The sequence below is a fragment of the Mobula hypostoma genome, chromosome 20 (assembly GCF_963921235.1).
Source record: "Mobula hypostoma chromosome 20, sMobHyp1.1, whole genome shotgun sequence".
In the NCBI taxonomy this organism is placed as follows: domain Eukaryota; kingdom Metazoa; phylum Chordata; class Chondrichthyes; order Myliobatiformes; family Myliobatidae; genus Mobula; species Mobula hypostoma.
The window spans coordinates 22,737,532-22,755,500 of record NC_086116.1 but is presented as its reverse complement, the minus strand read 5'-3'; the positions used below and the strand labels follow the sequence as shown (position 1 = coordinate 22,755,500).

At 40.6% G+C, this 17,969-nt stretch overlaps 1 protein-coding gene across 14 annotated transcripts in view; it reads left to right on the top strand.

Moving 5' to 3' along the window:
* The window catches only part of anks1b (ankyrin repeat and sterile alpha motif domain containing 1B), an 870,400-nt gene that overhangs the window by 467,738 nt on the left and 384,693 nt on the right, over positions 1 to 17,969 (top strand). For all 14 annotated transcript variants that reach the window (XM_063072533.1, XM_063072513.1, XM_063072522.1 and 11 more), the window contains one exon: positions 11,439 to 11,614. In XM_063072533.1, coding sequence (XP_062928603.1) covers positions 11,439 to 11,614 — 176 coding nt within the window. The remainder of the gene's footprint in view (positions 1 to 11,438; positions 11,615 to 17,969) is intronic.

The window sequence follows — 17,969 nt, the reverse complement described above, 5'->3', positions numbered from 1 at the left end:
ATTGGGGAATAAATCTGAATACTTTCAGATTTGGAGCTATGGGAACACTTACTGTAAAACCGATTATCCCAGAACTCACTGAGCGATCATAGTATTAGTTCCTCATTGGATGAGTTTCATTAGGTAACAGCGGTTGTGCCATTACAATCTGGTTCATTTCCTTTGCTGTTTCTCATTTAAATCATGAACAGTTTGTCCCAGATCATTTCTCTGGGGAATATAGTTGAGACATTTTAGGTAACTGCCAAATTATTCTAGCTGAATCAAATTCATCATGAGATTCAAGTGCATATAACTGTAATATCACATGCTTATTTAGCAGAAGGAGGAATATGTCTACTCTGATGTTGCAGTATCAAGAAAACTAAGGATGTGATTCATGGCTCTTTGCTGCCCCTAGTGGTGGTAGATCTCCATCCAAGCAAGTTGCTAAATATGTTTGAAAATGCTTAACAATTCCAATGTTAGGAGTTGTTCCAACAATGATATGTTTTCCTTTTGTCTTCCTTAGATTTTCCAATGATAAATAACTATAGTTGTACTGCACCAAGGGTAGTTCTTTTCTCTGAAAGTCATCTTTGTCAATTTCACTCGAGAGGCACAGGTTCACTTTTTTTATTTTCATAAACGATATCTATAAGTCAACTTTTATTCTTTCCAAGCTTGTCACCCAGGCTGAGATGAAACCAATGATTACTCACACCATTCGCAGGAAACAAGTATATAGAAATTGCAGTGCATATATACAAGATGGTGTTTCTATGTGGTGTATGCCATTTCAGTTTGGGTTTACCCGTAGCTCTTCTCACCAGCAACTAAGCTTCGAGGCGCATGGTGCTACTTGAAAGCGTGTTGAGTTTTTATTATAATGGAATATCTGCTCCAAGGACTATGGTCTAGGTGTTTGGGGTCAACTTGAGGGCAGGTTAGAGGAAGGGTCAGTAGCTGGAGACAAAGAATTAGGGCTGGAGGTCAGGTACCTGAGTGACTGTAGTGGGGAAACGTTGATGGCAGTGAAAAAGGGACAGGATTTTGGGTCTAAGATCAGGTTAGCGATCTGTTAGTTGGTGAGAAGGAAGGGGTTGGATTGAGGCCTCCATCAGGGATCTCAGAGAATGGCTGGATCAGTAGCCTGGTCAAACCATACATTCAGACGGAGAAAGGTGTTCTTAGAAAGGCGAAGTTAGAGAGTGGGATTTTCCAGGGTTGTTGAACATGAGGAAGTTGGGAGCTTCTAGGTCATTGGGTATCAGGAGTGAGATTGGTGATTGAGATAGGGTGAAGAGTACAGGTGATAGGACCAAAGGTAAATACGGATGTCTGCCGGATTTCTAATTCAGCATAGTGTTATTAAAGCTAGTTGATGAGAGAGAGAGAAGATCATGACCATTCCTAGAATACCTTTGGTGCTGTTTCTCCCCATGTGTTCCATAAACAAAGTTCCATGAGTAATGATGTCATCCTGAGTGCAAGTGATTTGGAATTTGTATCAGATGGACAAGGGTGAATCACTCCAAGAAGTGGCAAAACACATTTTCCAAATGATGCGAACTGACTCAGAAATAGTTATGGTCATTCTTTACTCCAGATGGTCCATTCCCAATCTCATTATACTGACAAATGCAGCATTATGCAATAGAATTTCTAAGGCAATTTGTTTTTAATCAGTCAGCAAATATATTAGAAACTGTTGTACTATTATGCTTCATGTGAAAATGAAAAATGTATTATTGTAAAAACATCAAATAGATCATGGTCAGTTAAAAAAATTGCTTTGTAGAATTATCTACCACTCCATGAGTCTCTGCATCCAACGCACTATTCTCTGCAATTTCTGTAATCTTCAACAGGGTCCAACCACCAAACACATCTTTACATCCCTCCTGCAAACCACGCCCCCCCCCAACTCTCCGCTTTTTGCAAGGATTGCTCTCTCTGTAATTCCCTTGTCCATTCAGCCCTCCCCACTAATCTCACACTTAGCACTTATCCCGGCAAACGACAGAAATGCTACAGCTGCCCAATCACCTCCTCCCTCAGCTCCATCCAGGGCCCCAAATAGTTCTTCCAGATGAAGTAACACTTCTGCAAATCTTTTGGTGCTGTCACCAGTGTCCGTGCTCCCAATGTAGCCTCCTCAACGTTAACTTAGGTTGGGGGACTGCATTGTCGAGCACCTTTGCTCCATCACAAAGGGGAGGATCTCCAACCATTTTAATACCAATCTCTACTCACATTCTGATATTCCAAATTGTTGATATATCCACAACTGCCACAATGAGGCTACTTTCAGGATGGAGGAGCAATATCTCATCTGGGTAGTCTCCAACCGGTAAATTCTCCCTCTCTCCCTTCCCTTTTCTTCCATTCCCCGCAATAGCTTCCCTCTTACCTTTGCTCTTCACACCTACCCATCATGTCACCTGGTGCCCCTCTTCCTTTCCGTTCTCCCATGGATCACTCTCCTCTTCTATCAGGTTCCTTCTTCTTCAGTCCTTTCCACCTAAAAACTCTCAGCTTTTCAGTTCATCTCCCCCTCCCCTACCCACCTGGCTTGCCTATCATCTTCTAGCTTGTTCTGCGTTCCCTTCCCTTCACCTTCTTATTGTTGCTTCTTCTCCCTTCCTTTTAAGTCCTGAAGAAGGATCTTGGTCCAAAATGTTGATTGCTTATTCCTTTCTGTGGATGCTGCCTGACCTGCTGAGTTCCTCCAGCATTTTCTCTGTGTTAGTCTGGATTCCCAGCATCTGCAGAATCTCGTGTGTTAATGATTTGCAGCATTTTTATCCTTTTTAAATGTGTACACAAACTCAATGTTATCCTATTATTTTCCTTTGGTTATCCTCCAATGTAAAAAATATGTTCAATGATACTGGAACCTCCAAGTTTCTTTTTCTGATGGCATATTTAGATTGCTACTCCCAGTCATGTTATTTCTTGCTGAGAGTGTTTGAATAAGAGTTAGGGATTTACAAGCTAATGCATCGTGTAGTGTGATTGTGAGGAACAACAGGCAGAGCATAAAGCAAAATTGGAGTCAGTGGAATGAGTTGTCGGGCAGGTGGGCCTCATCAGCCTTGGATGGCAGCCCACCTAGGAGAAGGAAAATTCTGATTTTAAACTTCCGTTGCCTTGTGGCCATACCTACCCATGGGAAAGGCTTTGGGAGTAAACCCTGAGGAAGAAATCTGGAGCCAGGGTTCCTAAGAGAGTTTGATGTTGTTTACAACTTCACTCTGGCAACCTCTGCGACGACACTAGTGCCAAGCTGTATCGGTGCTTGCCCTTCCCTTGGCCTACATCAGTGACGTGGAGAGGGGGAACCCGCTGCATGGGCAACAGCCAGTTCTTCAAATCTTCCTGCCCAGGCTTGCACCCTGGAGAGGACATAGTCCACCAGAGGTGCAAACCCATGATCCCCTGGGATCGATGGCTGCCAACAGGGATGAATTGAAGTGCAGCATGGGGACTAAATTGAAAAGGGTGACAAGTAGAAGGTATGAAGACGTTATATTTGAATGCATGCAGTATACAAAATAAGGTCTTGTAGCTCAGTTAGAGATTGGCAAGTATGATGTTGTGGGCATCACTGAGTCATGGCTGAAAGAAGATCATAGCTGGGAGCTTAACATCCGAGGATACACATTGTATGGAAAGGACAGGCAGATAGGCAAAGGGGTTGGGTGTCTCTGTTGGTAAAAACTGAAATCAAATCTTTAGAAAGCAGTGACATAGGATCGGAAGATGTAGAATCCTTGTGGGTAGAGTTAAGAAACTGCAAAGGTAAAAAGACCCTAATGGGAATTATTTACAGGCCTCTGAACAGTAGCTAGGATGTGGGATGTAAATTACAATGGGAGATAGAAAAGGCAATCAAGGCAATGTTATAATGGTCATGGGGGATTGGAAAAATCTGGTTGCAGCTGGAATCCAAGAAGGGAAATTTGTAATATGCCCATAAGATGGCTTTTTAGAACAGCTTGTGGTTGACCTCACTAGAGGAAAGTTAATTCTGGATTGGGTATTGTGTTATGAACCAGACTTGATTAGGGAGCCTTAAGGTAAAAGAACCCTTAGGAGACAGTGATCATAATGTGAAAGAATTCACCCTGCAATTTGTGAGGGGAAAGATAAAAATAACACATCAGTATTACAGTGAAGTACAGTGAATTAAATATGCATGAGAGAGGTGCTGGCCAAAGTTGTTTGGAAGGGACACTACCAGGAATGATGACAGAACAGCAATGGCTGAAGTTTCTGCAAGTAATTTAGAAAATGCAAGATAAATACATCCCAAAGATGAGGAAGTATTCTAAAGGCAGGATAATGTAACTGTGGCTGGCAAAGGAAATCAAAGACAGCATAAACGCAAAAGAGAGGGCATATAACATAGCAAAAATTAGTGGGAAGTTAGATGATTGGGAAGCTTTTAAAGAAAAACAGAAGGCAGCTAAAAAGCCATATGGAGAGGTATGACAAAAATGAAGGGAAGCTTGCCAGTAATATAAAAGAGGATACCAAAAGTTTTTTTCCAGATATAAAAAGTAAAAGAGAGGCAGGAGTATATATCACACTACTGGAAAATGACACTGGAGAGGTAATAATGGGGGATAAAGAAATGGCAGACAAACTTAACAAGTTCAACATGTCTTGATGGAGTATCTGGTACAGCTCTGAAAACCTGTGCCAACCAACTGGCGTGAGTGTTCAAAGGCATTGTATGTCTACTGTGGATGTGATCTCACTGGCTCTTCAGGTGGCCTTGATACCTGGAAAATATTAATACCTATGCCAGGATGCTGTTTATTGACGGCAGCTCAGCATTTAACACAATCATTCCTACAGTTCTGATCTAAAAGCTCCAGAACCTCTACTTCTGTACCTTCCTCTGTAACTGGATCCTTGACTTCCTAACCAGAGGACCACAATCTGTGTGGATTGGAAATAACATCTCCACCTCACTGACAATCAACTCTGGTGCATCTCAGGGATGTGTGCTTAGCCACTGCTCTACTCTCTCAACATTCATGATTGTGTGGGTGAGGCACAGCTCAAATGCCGTCTATAAATTTTGCTGATGATGCAACCAATGTTGGCAGAATTTCAGATAATGATGAGAGGGCATGCAGGAGTGAGATATATCAGCTAGTTGAGTGTTGTCACAGCAACAACCTTGCACTCAATGTCAGTAAGACCTAAGAACAGATTGTGGTTTTCAGAAAGGGTAAGATGAGGGAACACACACCAGTTCTCATAGAGGGACCAGACATGGAAAAAGTGAGCAGTTTCAAGTTCGTGGGTGTCTGTGTCTCTGATGATCTAACCTGAACCCAGCATGTTCATGCAGCTACAAAGATGGCAGAGCAGTGGCTATAAAGATGAGGAAATTTGCAGATGCTGGAAATCCAAGCTACACACACAAAATGCTGGAGGAACTCAGCAGGCGAGGCAACATCTATGGAAAAAAATAAACAGTTGACATTTTGGGCCGAGACCCTTCATCCAGCACTAGGGAAAAAAAAAGATGAGAAGCTAGAGCAAGAAAGTGAGGGGAGAGGAAGGAGAAGTACAAAATGGTAGGTGATAGATGAAATCTGGGAGAGGGGGAGTGGCGAAGTAAAGAGCTGGGAAGTTGATTGGTGAAAGAGATAAAGGGCTGGAGAAGGGGGATTCTTATAGGAGAGGGTAGAAGACCATGGAAAAAAGGGAAGGAGAGGAGCAGCAGAGGGAGGTGATGGGCAGGTAAGGAGATGAGATGGAAATGGGAACAGGAATGGGAATGGTGAAGTGATGGCGGGGAGGTGGTCAATTACCGGAAGTTTGAGAAATTGAAGTTCATACCATCAGGTTGGAGGCTATTGACAGAATATAGGTGTTGGCTCCTCCAAACTGAGTGTGGCTTAATTGAGGCAGAAGAGGAGGCCACAGAGTGACATGTCGGAATGGGAATGGGGTTTAGAATTGAAGTGGGTGGCCTCCGTGAGATCCCGCTTTTTCTGACGGATGGAGTGTAGGTGCTCGGTGAAGTGGTCTCCCAATCTATGTCGGGTCTCACTGATATACAAGAGGGCCACACTGGGAGCACTGGATACAGTAGGTGACCCCAACAGGTTCGCAGGTGAAGTGTTGCCTCACCTGGAAGGACTGTTTGGGTTCCTGAATGGTTGTGAGGAAGGAGGTGTAGGGGCAGGTGTAGCACGTTTTGTTTGCACTGATCTCAGAATGCAGGTCAGTGGGGAGGGATGAATAGATATGGGGGTTAGTGGGGAGGGATGAATAGATATGGGGGTTTTGTAGGAAGCGATCCCTGTGGAAAGCGGAAAGTTGGGGGAGGGAAAGATGTGCTTGGTGGTGGGATCCCGCTGGAGATGCCAGATAGTGACTATTTTTCGTTAGGAGCTTGAGGAGATTTGATACGTCACCAAGAACACTTGCCATTTTCTACAGATCTAGCGTGGAGAGCATTCTAACTGGCTGCATTACCATGATATGTAGAGGGGGGCTACGGCACAGGATTGAAGTAAGCTGCAGAGAGTTGTGAACTTAGCTCCATCTTGGACACTAGCCTCTGTAATATCCAGGACATCTTCAAAAAGGCAGAGTCCATCATTAAGGACTCCCATCATGCCTTGTTCTCATTGCTTCTATCAGGAAGAAGATACTGAAGCATGAGTGCACACACCCAACAAATCAGGGACAGCTTTTTCCCTTCTGCCATCCATTTTCTGGATGGACATTGAACCCATGAACACAACCTCACTAATTTATTATTTCTATTTTTGTACTATTTACTTAAGTATGTGTGTATATATATATATTTTTAAAAATCTAATTCTGTTTTTCCTATTTTTATGTATTGCATTGTATTGCTGCTGCTGCTGCTGTTAAGTTAACAAATTTCAGGACATATGCCAGTGATGTTAAACCTGATTCTGGTTCTGATATATTTTGTATCAGACTTCATTGTGGAAGATACTGGCACTATGCCAGAAATTTGAGAGTGTCAAGGGGCAGAATGGATGCAGTTGCTGTTACTAAGGAGGAGGTGCTTGGGAAGCTGAAAGGTCTGAAAGTAGATAAGTCACCTGCACCCGATGGACTACACCCCATGGTTTTGAAAGAAGAAACTGAAGAGATTTTGGAGGCATTAGTAATGATCTTCTAGGAATCACTAGGTTCTCGAATGTGTCTAACTAGAAAATTACAAATATAAGTCCACTCTTTTAAAAGAGAAGGAGGCAGAAGAAAGGAAATTATACACCAGTTAGCCTGACTTCAGTGGGTGGAAAGATGTTGAGTCCATTATTAAGGATGAGGCTTTGGGGTACTTAGAGTCACATGGTAAAACAGGCCAAAGTCAGTATGGTTTCCTAAAGGGGAAATTTTGCCTGACAAATCCATTGGAATTCTTTGAGGAAATACCAGACAGGATTGACAAAAAAGGAGTCAGTGGTTGTTATTTACTTGGATTTTCTGAAGGCCTTTGAGAAAGTGCCATACGTGAGGCTGCTTAACAAGATAGGAGCCCATGGTATTACAGGAAAGATACTAGCATGGACAGAAGATTAGGCTGACTGGCAGGAGGCAAAGCGTGGGAATAAAAGGGGCCTATTCTGGTTGGCTGCCAATGATTAGTGGTGTTCTGCAGGGGTTGATATTGGGACTGCTTTTTTTGCACTTGATATGTCAGTGATTTGGAGGATGAAGTTGAAGGCTTTGTTTGCAGACAGTACAAAGATAGGTGGAAGGGTAGGTAGTGCTGAGGAAGCAGATGGTCTGACAGATTGGGAGCATGGGCAAAGAGGTGGCAGATAGAATATAATGTAGGGAAGTGTATGGTCATGCACTTTGGTAGCCAGAATAAAGATATAGAACATTTTCGAAACAGAGAAAAATCCAAAAATTAGAGATGCAAAGGGATTTGGGAGTCCTTGAGCACTTGGTTAACAAAAGTTAACTTGCAGGTTCAGTCAGTGGTAAGGAAGGCAAATGTAATGTTAGTATTCATTTTGAGAGGACTAGAATATAACAGCAAGGACATAATGCTGAGGCTTCATAAAGAATTGCACATGGAGTATTGTGAGCAGTTTTAGGGCCCTTATCTAAGGAATGATGTGCTGGCATTGGAGTGGATCCAGAGAAGGTTCATGAGAGTGATTGAGTGAATGAAAGGGTTAATGTATAAGGAACGTTTGATGGCTCTGGGTCTGTACTTGCTGGAGTTTAAAGGAATAAGGGCCGATCTTACTGAAACCTATTGAATATTGAAAGGCTTAGGTAGAGTGGATGGGAAGAGGATATTTCTGTAGTAGGTGAGTCTCGAACCAGAGTGGACAGCCTCAGAATAGAGGATGTCCCTTTTGAACAGAGACAAGGAGGAATTTCTTTAGCCAGAAGGTGGTGAATCTGTGGAATTCGTTGCCATGGGTGGTTATGGAGGCCAAGTCATTGAGTATATTTAAAGTGGATGTTTATATGTTCTTGACTAATTAGGTCAAAGATTATGTGGAGAAGTCAGGAGAATGGGGTTGAGAGGAATAATAAATCAACCATGATGGAATGGCAGAGCAGATTTGATGGGCTGAATGACCAATTCTGCTCCTATGTCTCATGGTCTTATAGCGTATGTCTAAATATTTCTACAATGCAACATTTTTCAGCAGCTCTTATCACAACTGTCAGTTGGCGTGTCAGCTTTTGATTTTATTGTATGAGAAGTGTTAGTCTCCAATAGCAGATTATAATCCAATTCTTAAGCTTGCTTTCAAACTTCATAATGTTCAAACTAAAAGGGTCGATAGTCTTCATTTATTGCTTTATCCGTGTTAAATAGTTCATAGGAGTATCTACAAGTATACATTTCCCAGTCATTCCCAACACACATGGTGGATATATCCAACCCAGCCACATTTTCAAGATACAAAAGCACTGTGGTGAGGACAGCACAGTAAAACTGACTGTGATGTAGAAACTGAATGCAGGGTCAGTGATGTGTATCATGAATAATGACGTTTGACCACCTTACATAAGTAGTCTGATCTTTGAAGTTAAAATACTCACGGGAATTCACTGCTGAGCATGTATGATATAATATACATTTACAATTCATTCTGCGGTTTTAATGCAATAATTGGAGATATTTTCTGTTTATCCGACTTCCTCTGAGACCTTAAGAAGAATAAGTATAGATTTTAACAGAGTGGGAATTATGACAAACAGGCCCCCAAATCAAAGCCCAAAGTAAATTTATTATCAAAGTACATATATGTCACCATATACAACCCTGAGATTCATCTTCTTGCGAGCATACTGAAAAAACCCATAGAATCAATGAAAGACTGCACCGACTTGGGCGTTCAACCAGTGTGGAAAAGACAACAAACTATGCAAATACAAAATAATAATAATAATAATAAATAAACAAACAAATAAGCAAGCAAGCAATAACTATCAAGAACATGAGATGGAGAGTCCTATATATAGTTCATAATTTATGAACCAATTTCCCCCGGGATCAATAAAGTATGACTATGACTATGACTATATAGTTAATATATATATAGTTAAATATTCTTTCCCAGCAGGTAATGCTACATGGACTAACAAGTAGTCTGACAATGCAGAATTTAATGGAATTAATTTCCAATGCAAAAGCTGTTTCCTTTATTGGCTGTAGTTATTGTTGGTTGGGATGAGTTCCCAGGCAATAATCTTACAGAGTCTTGAGGATGTAAAGAAACAATCCAGACCACCGTACATTATTGATGACTGCTGGCCTATCACTAGATTGCTCGTGAATGTAAAGAAAAGACAAAGCAACTGCATTAATATAATGTCTTCCATAGAACTGGGTCATCGCTTCTTGCTTTCCAGCTTATTTGAAGTTACTGTGTGAGAAACAATTAGGTTATGGCATGACATATTTATTGTACTAAACAAAAAGTAAATAAGTTATTTACTCCTTGTCATATCATTTTTGTAAAACTGTAGGTTTAGTCTTAGAAATAAAAGTTTTAGTGTATAGGACTGTAGTTCAGGTTGAGTTCTCAGCGTTAATTGTAACCAGTGATAATCCATTTGGCTGCAAATCCCATAACATGCATCAGTTACTTTTCCTCTTCTTTTTTCATCTTCTGAAGTTAGCGACAAATATTAGGGTCTGTCTCCCTGCCAATTGATGGCCTTCCTGTGCTATTAGCAGACTTTTGCACACTGTGGGGAGGGTCAGTCCTACACAAGATCCACTGTTGTGCTTTGACAATGACAGAGTACGATCATGTGCAGACAGACATCTGCTCTGCAAGTTCAATTGTACTCTACTTGCTGCCAAAATGGGTTCTGTGAATCCAGCACAGTCTAGAATTGGCTAACTCATTTGTTGACATTGTCATCAGCAAAGCGGCTGAAAAATTGAAGCTGTTTTTTAATCACACAACCCACAAATTTTTTTGTTCTTCTCCTGCAAAAAAAATCATGTCTCTGTTAAAGCTCCAGTCTGACTTACCATTTTCATTCTTACTTGCTCCTAAGATTTTTTAACAGTTCCAAAGCTTTTTGAACGCAAGTTGCACTCTTCACATTAGCTCCCCATAAATGACATTAGCTGCTCTTTCTAAGCAGTTGTGGTTGATTCAAGGATTCCCTGAGACTGCTGGCAGCCCTGTGGTTTAGGCAACTACAGCACCAATTGTGCTTTTATTGATTTTTACATTGTGGACATTTAAGCTCAATTGCCTCACCAATCTCTTGCCCTGCCCATGTTTGGAACGACTGCCCTAAAGTATTACTCCCTTTGGGTGAGAACTTTGGATTCTGTATAGTTTATAAGATCCTTGCACCTCAATAAACAGACTAAAGAATGCGTGAAAATTTTCTACACAGCTAAATTTTAAAAGTAGCTGATCTTCTCTGCTCAGCCTCAAAGAGGTGTCAGTGTGCTTGTTACGTCCAAACTGCAGCTTGGTGAAGAATGTCATGTGTGACAAGGACAGTGTGCTTTGAGATGTTGTAAAAGTCAAATAGTTCTGAATTGAAACAAAAATATCTCCTACAAGACGGTAGCATCACAGTAAATCTTATTTGTGTGAACTTCACCTTAGCTTTACTAATTTAATTGCTTTGCAGTAATACTAATCAATGCCGGATAAAGTAGGCTTTTGTGACTATTGTATCTCGAGTTATCAAGGATTTAAATAGCAGCTGAGCTGATTCAGGACTGCAAGTCATGCACTGTGCTGAGGTGCATTATCTTAAGTTATCAAACGAAGTATATATTTTCTGGGTATAATATAATATTTAAGTCTTTCCCATTTCAACTTAACTATAAGCATAATTCCTTATGAACTTTAATTTCAAAAGAATTTGTAAAGCTTGCTTATCTATTAAAGTGTTGAACATTTTCACTTTCATTGGAATAATTGAGCATTTTTTGTTGGCAGGTGAGGCACTACCTGGGGAGCTATCAAAGCTTCTGCTGGAAATCAGAGAGAGCCGCGATAAGGATTTTGATGACTTGTGCCAAGCAATTTCTTCATGTTCAATAGACAGTTTCACCAGTGTAAAGATATCTGATGATGACTCTGCAAAGTGTGAAAGCCAGCCTAAACATTCCAAGGTTAGTGCTGAACAAGGAACAGATATCCCAGAGGGAATATAACGTGTTAATTCTTAGTTCCTTTTGAGGTTTTATGAGTTAAACTCTGCATCAGAGTAATTCTTAGTCTTTCTGGATCTGAGAATTATGGCCTTAATTAAGTAAGGTGATTCATGAATTCCTAACTTCTTAAGACAAGCTCTTAAAATAAATAATATTGATATTAATATTATATTTTGATTAAGTAGCATTTTATAGCATATTGAGGTTTGGAATGACCACTTATGGAAAGTGCTATGAATATAGCCGTCACTCATATCTCCAGATACAAAACAGAAAATATCTCAAAAACTTAGCAGGTCTGCCTCTACTATGGAGAGGAGAAATAATTCACATTCCAGCCCAATGGTGTATAATCAGAGCCGCTCTGATAAGTGTCAACAGCTTGAAACATTCACGCTTTTCCTCTTTCCACAAATTGTTATCTGACTGTTATCTAAAGCAATTAGCTTCTCACGTCAGATTTCCAGCATCCATAGTATTTTGATTTTGATTCATAGGCCCGTGGTCAGTGCTTATTGGAGTTGTGTTACAGAATTTTGGCACATATGTTCACTGAACAATGTCTTATGTAAGTCTGTGTGCTGCATTCAGAAAATAGCAACTTTCTTATGAATATTATTGGGACTGAGGTTTGTGTAACGTCAGAATGGAATCTTGAAAATCTGATGGATTTTAGAAGTGGAGGGAGACAGTAAAGCTCTGGGATCTTGGTCCAGTGAGGAAGTATATCACTGAGAACTGGGTACATTTTAGGCTGATGCTGGGATTACAGTGAAATGTGTGTGTAGTCTAGACATTTGTTCTACGTTTTGAAATGATAGGTCTCTTGAGATGTCCAGCAAAAGCTTAAAAAAAACTGGACGTTTTGAGATACCTTAAGTGCAAAGCTCTGGCAATATTAGGAGAATGGTCCTGATAATCCTGAATAGTTAATCTTAATCTGTGAATGCTTTATGGGTTTTTTAAATAAAAATAATTGCTGGCCTACATACTTAAAAGAATTGCTATCTGCTTTGTTGGAAAATATTTTGAGATAAAAAATAGGAAGTTTTAAAACTCCACTTTCTGAGTCGAAGTCTCCATTTCAACTTGTGATCATGCAAATTCCATAGAGCATTTTGCAAATTGCAGGTAGTTTCATTTAAATATCTGGACATTCTGAAAAATGGTCTAATCTACACTCAGCGGCTACTTTATTAGATACACCTGACACCTGCTCATTAATGCAAATATCTAATCAGCCAATCATGTGGCAGCAACTCAATCTATAGGTACATGCAAGAGGTTCAGTTGTTGTTAAGACCAAACATCAGAATGACGAAGAAATGTAACCCAAGTGACTTTGACTGTGGAGTGATTGTTAATGCCAGGCAGGTGGTTTGTGTATCTCAGAAACTGCTCATCTCCTAGGACTTTCAACAACCGTCCAGTGTTTACAGAGAAGAGTGCAAAAAAAAATATCCGGTGAGTGTCAGTTCTGTGGGCAAAATGAGAGGTCAGAGGAGAATAGCCAGACTGGTTCAAGCTGACAGGAAGGCGACGGTAACTCAAAAACCACACATAACGATAGCGGTGTGCAGAAGAGCATTCCTGAATGCACAACATGTCGAATCTTGAAGAGGATGGACTTACACCAGCAGAAGATCATGAACATACAATCAGTGGCCACTTTATTGGGTACAGGAGGTACCTAATAAACTGGCCACGGAGTGTATAAGAATTAGCAGTACAAAACAATTATTTCACCCCTTAGACCTGCTCCATTATCAAAGAAATCAAGGCTACCCTTTACTCTTCTGCTATAACCCCACATCCCTTGTTTTGCACGTTAACTAAAATATGAATACTCAACAGCACCCACAACAGCACTGACTGAATATTCACTCTCTTCAGAGTGAAGAAATTTCTTCTCATTTGGTCTTGAATAACTGACCCCTTTAAACATATGACCATGGGTTCTGGATACCCAAACCTAAGGAAGCCTCATTCCTGCATTGAATTTATCAAGTCCTGTAGAAAGTTCATCTGTTTCAGTGTAATCACTGCCCATTTTTCTAAACTGTACAGGCCAATTCTACTTAATGTCCCTGTAATGTATGGAACTATTTCTTTGAGAGCAATGACTCCCCCCCTCCTCCCTGCCCCCCGGGGTACATATTGATCTGTTGTCCGCAGATGCGCTGTTGCCTATGTATGCACATTGTTCTCTTGTTCTCTCACTACAATATGAATACACCAGTTAAAGCCATCTCCCGCGTGTGTGCCTTTATATATTCGATATGCGGTTGTGCACAGACACAAGAGCCGCCTCAGAAGTAAATCCTTCCATCTGAAGAACCATTCTGGTGCACTTCCTCTAACCTATGTCATCCATCATTTGGGTAGAACAGCAGACCTGTTAACAATGTTCTAAATGTGGTATTATCAATATTATCAATCTAAATATTATCAGTGCCTTGTGTTCATGTATTAAGTTATGTTTACACTTCTATCAATTCACATTAAATCATGTGTTCCATAATTATATTTAATAACCTTTGGTTTGGCACCTTATTGAAAGTCCAAATGAACCGTTTCCCCCATACTGTAATATCTGTAGCCTCAGAAGCAGATTTAGAGCTGTAGTGCCAATAGACCAGAGAAATAGGTCCTTTTACACGTGTACCTATCTACACAAAACAAAGATTTCCTCTTTTGAAATCTATGTTGCCCCTGCCCAAACCTATTACTATTTTTTCTGTGTGTCATTACCGTTCCCCTAACTATAGGAACCACCAATTTCCCTGAAGATGACATCAGGCCCAGCAGTCTAGTTCTATATTTACCTTCTCTCACCTTTCTTCAGTAGTGGCCTTACAATCTTTATCTTCCTGTCTATGGGAATGGAATTTTGGATGACAATAGTTTGTACATCTACCATCTCTTTCAAAGGTTTGGAATGAAGGTAATCTATTCCCAAGGATTTATTTTCTTTCAGTCCCATTAATTTATCCAGAATAGATGTTACCTGTGAGGTTCTGTACAGTGGTTGTCCAGGGGGCAAATACCTTCTCAAGGCCCAGGCTTTAGAAACAGGCTGAGGTCTTCAATAAAACAATTCATTTAAATTACTTTTTAAAAGAAAAAGTTACATGGCTTATACAATAATAATAACAAAAAGTATTTGATATTGGTATGGCTTGCATGATACATGTTGACAGATTTTTTTTAGTGATATATTAATATCTGAAGTTTCCATTACTGAGGTACAACACAGGACATAATTTTGTTGTGGTCAGGAAATGACATCTGGTGAAATGTACCAGTAAGTTGCTTATCCACTATCCCTGAGGTAATAAATGACAAGATTATGAAGAGATTCTGAAATCTACTCCAGGTTGCCACCTTGTGTTTAGAGGTAGAAACAATATTGTGATTCCTGTTAACAAAATTGAATACGAAATATTAATATCGCAGTTTACTTTGGTACATGTCTGATTGGCACAATGGTGGCATAGTGGCTTCCGAAAATACAAGATTCTGCAGATACTGGAAACCCACAGACAAAATGCTGGAGGAATTCAGCAGGTCAGGCAGCATCAATGGAGAAGAATAAAGAGCTGACATTTCGAGCTGATCCTTCATCAGGTATTATCAGTATAATCAGCTTGCTACAACATCATGGACTGAAGGTTCTGTTCCTGTATTGCACTGTTCTGCTGTATGTTCGAAATAAACAACTTATATAGTACAGGCAGGACCTTCCATTCTGCACTTGAAATTTGTGTCCATTGACAAATCCATTTTTTCTCCTATTTCATTTGAGCAGAATGTTAAGTCATTGCTGTACATGCAGTTATTACTACTGACTGGCCGTTATATGCAACATAGGGGAAGAGAGCTGGTGTATTATACAAACAGGAGAAAGTCTGCAGATGCTGGAAATCCGATTCAACACACACAAAACGCTGGGGGATCTCAGCAGGTCAGGCAGCATCTATGAAAAAGAGTATACAGTCAACGTTTCAACGAGACCCTTCTTCAGGACTGAGGAAGTATTGTATTCAACCCAATGACTGTGCCTCAAAGTATGTCCAGTTCCACCCTCTAACGGATCCATTCAGTTGTTTCCAGTCCAAGGATGGCTGATATCCACTGTGATGCTTGCATACCTAGAATATAAGTTTAAGACATCTCTAGGTTTTCTTTCTTCCTTCCCATTCATAGAAGGAATGTGGGCCTCACTGACAAGCAAATTTCAGTAAGATCACAGAGGATGCCCTACCTCAAATGCAACTTCCCACACTAATTACAGGTGAACGCTGGTGGGTTGTAGCCTTGCCAGTGAGACCCACAATCCTTGTATGAATGGATTCGGATAACACAAAACCCAATCGTGTCTTAAACGTTAATTCTAGATACATATGTGAGCATCACTGTTAGGGATACTGGGTTCCAGCGACCCTTGTTTGTGCTGAACACAACTTAATGGCTCCATCAGAGGGTGGGACAGGAGTTGTAGAAGTAGGGGGGACTGAGACAGAGCAGCAAATTTCCTTCCTTCCCTCAAAGGACCTCAATAAACGTTCTTTTTTTTTTGCAACGTGCTGACAGTTTTGTGATCACTTTCATTTTGTATGTATAATTGAATTCAGATTCCCTCATTGTAGCAGTGCTGTTAATCTTACGATCTCTGGATTATTAGTCAGATCCTTCCAAGCACTTGACAGGATCATTTCTCCTGTATCCTGTATCTGCTCAGATGTATCCAAATTAAATTGTATCGGCCATTTGCCGATTTTATTAACTTGCTTACTGTTTAATCTTTGTTAGCTTTGATAGATTTCAGCATCAGGCTGTGGATCAACTGGTAGTACTTATCCCTCAGAGTCTGAGCTTTGCTGATTCCAGAGAACGGCGAACAAACTCCAGGCTGAATTTCCATACCAAGCCTATCCCAAATTCCAGGGTCAGGAATGTTGTGCTGCTTCGAAGGCAAGTAGATCCTACCTAATTTAATGAAACTAGGTGTGGTCTCACCAAAGCTCCAGGTTATTACCACAAGATTTTTTTACTGATATGGATTAATTTCTTTGTAGCACTATGCAGTGCTATACACTTCCCTTTATTGCATCTGCATATTAAGTTTCTTTTTTTTTGCACAAGGACATAATACCAATTTTCCAAATTTTCAGCTTTCAAAACAAAACTCTAGTTTACTATGATTTCTACTGGTAGATGACTTCATATTCTTCCACATTATACTTCATCTGCCAAGTTTTTACCCATTCAGTTAATCTGCTTATGTCTCTTATTAGCCTATGTCCTTTTCATAACTTTGTTGTCTCTAAAACCAGCAAACTTGGATACATTGTACAGGACTGTACTTGCTGACAGAGCGGAGAGCAAGTTTGTAATTCTGTAATTCTGGTAGGAGCAAAGAGGGTTGGGAATTGCAAGGGTGGAGCGCCACAGGAGTGGTGTGGGACAGGTAGCAGAGAAGGAGTGCTGAGACAGGTATTGGCATGGGTGCAGCCACACTCTGAAACATCAGGTAGTGATTTGATTCCAAACAATTGGTTTGGTGATCATTACAGAATGTCTCTCTGGTGCCTTCCTGCTCCCCCCCTCTCCATTCTCCTTTTCCCAACCATGATTTCCCTCTCCCTGCCATCTTCCCACTCTCAGTCCGCAATAGAGACCCATATCAGAATCAGGTTTAACATCACTCATATATGCTTGGCTGAACGTGCAGTGGCATGCAAAAGTTTGGACACCCCTGGTCAAAATTTCTGTTACTGTGAATAGCTAAGCGAGTAAAAGATGACCTGATTACCGAAAGGCATAAAGTTAAAGATGACACATTTCTTTAATAGTTTAAGCAAGATTACTTTTTTATTTCCACCTTTTGCAGTTTCAAAATAACAAAAAAGGAAAAGGGCTTGAAGCAAAAGTTTGGGCACCCTGCATGGTCAGTACTTAGTAACACCCCCTTTGGCAAGTATCACAGCTTGTAAACACTTTCTGTAGCCAGCTAAGAGTCTTTCAATTCTTGTTTGGGGGATTTTTGCCCATTCTTCTTTGCAAAAGGCTTCTAGTTCTGTGAGATTCTTGGGCCATCTTGCATGCACTGCTTTTTTGAGGTCTGTCCACAGATTTTCGATGCTGTTTAGGTCAGGGGACTGTGAGGGCCATGGCAAAACCTTCAGCTTGCGCCTCTTGAGGTAGTCCATTATGGATTTTGAGGTGTGTTTAGGATCATTATCTTGTTGTAGAAGCCATCTTACAGACGGTGTGATGTTTGCTTCCAGAATTTACTGGTGTATAATTGAAC